General features: G+C 61.9%; 1 protein-coding gene across 1 annotated transcript in view; it reads left to right on the forward strand.

Moving 5' to 3' along the window:
• The window catches only part of NLGN3 (neuroligin 3), a 38,122-nt gene that overhangs the window by 17,373 nt on the left and 16,662 nt on the right, over positions 1 to 4,087 (forward strand). Inside the window, 1 exon segment of the mRNA XM_014306582.2 lies at positions 762 to 1,495. Within this exon segment, the coding sequence (XP_014162057.1) occupies positions 1,018 to 1,495 (478 nt within the window). The 5' untranslated portion in view covers positions 762 to 1,017.

Genomic DNA, 4,087 nt, shown 5'->3' on the forward strand with positions numbered 1-4,087 from the left:
GCCCGGGCGGGACGGGGGAGCGCAGCTCTGCCTCCCGGGCTTGCCGGGGCACGGAGCGGCTGGCAGCGAGGGCACATGCCCACAAGCGGCTGGCAGCGAGGGCAGATGATGCCCACAAGTGGGTGGGAGGGAGGGCAGATGCCCACAAGTGGGTGGGAAGGAGGACAGATGCCCACAAGCGCTCTGGCTGTTCCCCTCCTGCCCGCCCAGCACCCAGGTCTGCCTGGGCTCTCCCTGCTTTGCCCAGTGGAGGGGGAAGCTGATGGGGACTGTGCTGGTGGGCGAGATGGGTGCCTGGCTAGGATGTGTGGGTGCAGTTTGCCGGTGTATGCTGCCCTAACAGGGGAGCAGGGCTGTGCTGAAGGCCAGGCACGGAGCACAGGCAGCTCTGGCTCAGCCAGGAGAGGAGAGGTGCCAGGGGATTCTTGTGCAGGGGCTGTGCTTGGCACCAGTGGTGTCCAACGGGCTCCTTATGGGGGGGGACACAGCACAGTCTGCTTATCTTGGCACCCAAACTCTGGGCAGCCCCTGAGCACTGGGGACAGGCTCTGCAGGCATGGGCAGACTGTGTGTGTGTCTGCACACGCTCTGCTTGTTCTGCCCACTTTTGCCTGCTCCCAGAGCCACCTGCCCGGCTGCTGGCAGAGCCAATGAGCACCCATGGGTGGGAGGCTCAGCCAGAGATCCTGGCTCCTTCTGCACTGCACGTCTTCAACTCTTCCAGAGCAAGTCTGCTGTTAATTCCCTCCATCTCTCCACAGTATCAGCAGTCACCTCCGGGCTGGGCCGCTGGCAGGCAGGCAGCAGCAGGCAGCTGGGAGGCTGTGAGGAGCTGGTGCCACCTCTCCCTGCGTTCGTGCTCCCGACTCACCCAGCAGAAGGTGTGGCTGGGCACTCCTGTCTCTTCTGCTCCTTCTGTTCCTGGTGGGCAAATCGGAGGCTTGGTGTGATGGGGCTGCTCTGAGACCTCGCCCCAGGAGCTTCAGGCCTGGATGTTGGTGCTGTTTCTCCCGGACAATGTGGCTGATACTCTGGAGAAGCCCTCTCTTCCCCCCTGTTCTCCAAGTGCCTGAGCTGGTGGCCAGCTGGGACCTGCGTCTCACCCTCTGGGTGCTGAGCTTTGCCTCGATGGTTGTGCAGATGGAGGGCCAGGTCTACTCGCCCACCGTCAACACGCACTATGGGAAGTTACGAGGGGTGCGCGTGCCGCTGCCCAGTGAGATCCTGGGGCCCGTGGACCAGTACCTGGGGGTTCCTTATGCTGCTCCCCCCGTCGGGGAGAAGAGATTCATGCCCCCCGAGCCACCACCATCCTGGTCGGGCATCAGGAACGCTACCCACTTCTCACCAGTCTGCCCTCAGAACATCCACAACGCCGTTCCCGAGATCATGCTGCCCATCTGGTTTACCTCCAATTTGGATATCGTGGCCACGTACATCCAGGACCCCAACGAGGACTGTCTGTACCTCAACATCTACATCCCCACGGAGGATGGTGAGTCCCCACTGGGGTGACCGCAGGAGAGTGAGGGGGGGGTCACTCCACCCCTCCCCAGCAGTGGTTGGTCTCACCTGGGTGTTGTGTTTGAAGCATGTGGTTGTGGACCCCGCAGCATGCTGTCTGTTTGTGGAAAGCTTTCTCTGGCCACGCAGCTTGCCCTCTTGCCCTCAGCTGCCATCTCTGTCTCGCGTGCTCCTGCTCCTCCACGCCTCCCGGTCCCACCCCTCCACCTCCATGGCATCGTCACGGGTTCCTCCTCTCTTGTATTGCTAAATCTGAATCCGACTCTCTGACCGCAGATCCACAGAGTGACAAGCTGATTTGTGCTCCCCACAGGCGCCGAGTGCCAGGTTCTGTCTTGAGTTGGTTCGAGTTCGTCCTTCCTCCCTGCTTCCCACCCTCCCCAGGTCCATGCGCTAGTTGTGGGCGTGGGCTGCGGCTGGGAGGAACACTCTCTGCCTCTCCCTGGGAAGATGCTCCGGCAAGAAAGGGACCACAGAGCCCTTTTCTGGGCCCTGGTACGGATGGGAGGCTGGGGTGCGCCGGCAGACACATCGCTTGGCTGCTCCTCCGTGCGCGGTGGGACAGCGGCAGAGCGATGAGCCTGGCGGGCTGGGGACGCACGGGGCACGCTCCTGTTGGGGTGAGGCTGAGCGGCGCTGGGTGCCTCCTCGTCTAACCTTTTCCTTTGTAGGGGATCCCAGCTGAACTGTAAGTAGAGGGCAGAGGAGGCAGCGCCTGCGGTCGGGGGCTTCTCCCAGGCTGCCTGGCTCCACTCCTCTGTCTCTGGGGCCCACGGAATGCATCATGCCTTCCTTCTCGCCCAGCACGGCTGGCCCAGAGTTTTCCTCCCATGGCGACGCTCCCTCCCCACCTCCCGCGGTCCCGGGGGCGGTGGGAGGGTAGCAGCGTGGTTGTGATTGCATGCCCACTCCCATCAGTGGAGCCTCCTGTTATTTTGTAGTCTTTTATTCATTTTACAGTAAAACGGATTTCCAAGGAATGCACCCGAAAGCCCAACAAGAAAATATGTAGGAAAGGAGGTATGTAGCAAGCCGACCGGCAGAGAGGCACAGAGAGGAAAGAGAGAGAGAGTGAGAGAGTGAGAGGGTGCCTGGCTGGCCCCCGGCCTGCAGCACTCCTCCAGCACCTCTCTGTGCTGCCACCCGGACTGTGGACCCTCCAAGCAGCCCCCCCTGCCACCCACCCCCTGCTTCCCGCTGGGAACAGCCCCACGGGTGCTCTGGCCAGCTGGGAGCACAGCTCTGGGGTCAGCTCATGAGGATGCTCATGGTGCTCCAGGCCTTTCAGAACAGCTTCTCCTGGGCTGAGCCTGCACTGCCACCTTCATCCCACTGGCACTGACAGCCTCCCCGTCCCTGGCCATGAGGGGTAGCCCCTGATGGCAGGCAGCACTGAAATACATCCCTTGGTTGGGTTACCCCATTGAGGGGTGTATGGGCCTGCTCAGGGAAGGACCTGTGTGATGGGGGACTGCAGTCCATCCCGGGCTGAGCTTTTCCCCCATTGCATCCCTGATCATTTTGCATCCAGAGCTCCTTGGTTAAAAGCATAAAGCCTCTCCTGGCTTTGCAAATGCTGCAGGCTCTGCCCTGAGCCTTGTGCCTGCCAAGGCTGCTCCCCACTGCTCACACCCCCATGCCAGTGCCAGTCCTGCCAGTAAGGATTTAGTCTCCAGCCCATGGCACAGCAGCGTCCCTGAGCCCACAGCAGCCCCATGGGGAGCCGAGCACCTCCAGTTCAGACAAGTCTGCTTTGCCTTGCCTCCACTGGCCTTCCCCCATACTCTGCCCTGAGCCTTGTGCCTGCCAAGGCTGCTCCCCACTGCTCACACCCCCATGCCAGTGCCAGTCCTGCCAGTAAGGATTTAGTCTCCAGCCCATGGCACAGCAGCGTCCCTGAGCCCACAGCAGCCCCATGGGGAGCCGAGCACCTCCAGTTCAGACAAGTCTGCTTTGCCTTGCCTCCACTGGCCTTCCCCCATTGCCCCTAAATGATCCTGTATTCCCAACCAGTGACATGCACAAGGCAGTAGAGATGTACAAATGGCAGCTGGCTCAGCCCCGTGTCAGACACAATGCTTCACCCATCCCTCCATACAGCCCCGTGCAGACAGGGAGAGCTGACTGCTCTGTGCGTCCCAAGATGAACGTGTGGACGGCCAGGCAGCCAAGCTCTCCTGAAAGGCTCAGTACAGGGCGCCTGCCCGGCACTGGCTGCTGTCCTGGGTGTCCTGCAGCAGCAGCAGCAGCATCCCTGCATCCCAGCCTCTTCTCCCTGCACCCCTGGGTTTGGCGGGGCCAGTGCAGCTGGGCTTGGAGGTTTGGGGAGCGCTTTCCTTCCAGCCGTTTCCCCCAGTTCTGTTGTTTGGTTTCTTTGCTTTGCTTTTCCTGTTGCTGTCCTGGCTATTCACACGCCATCTCTCTGAGTGCCAAGGCTGCCCCTGAAAGGACTGGCGCATTAGGGAGTCTGTGCACGCTGCCTCCGGAGCCGGCTGTGCCAGTGATCACCAGCCACTTCAAAGCGCTTCCTCTCCCGGCCCTCCCACCGGCTGCCCGCGCCGCG

Source organism: Geospiza fortis, unplaced genomic scaffold (genome assembly GCF_000277835.1).
Source record: "Geospiza fortis unplaced genomic scaffold, GeoFor_1.0 scaffold157, whole genome shotgun sequence".
Lineage (NCBI taxonomy): Eukaryota > Metazoa > Chordata > Aves > Passeriformes > Thraupidae > Geospiza > Geospiza fortis.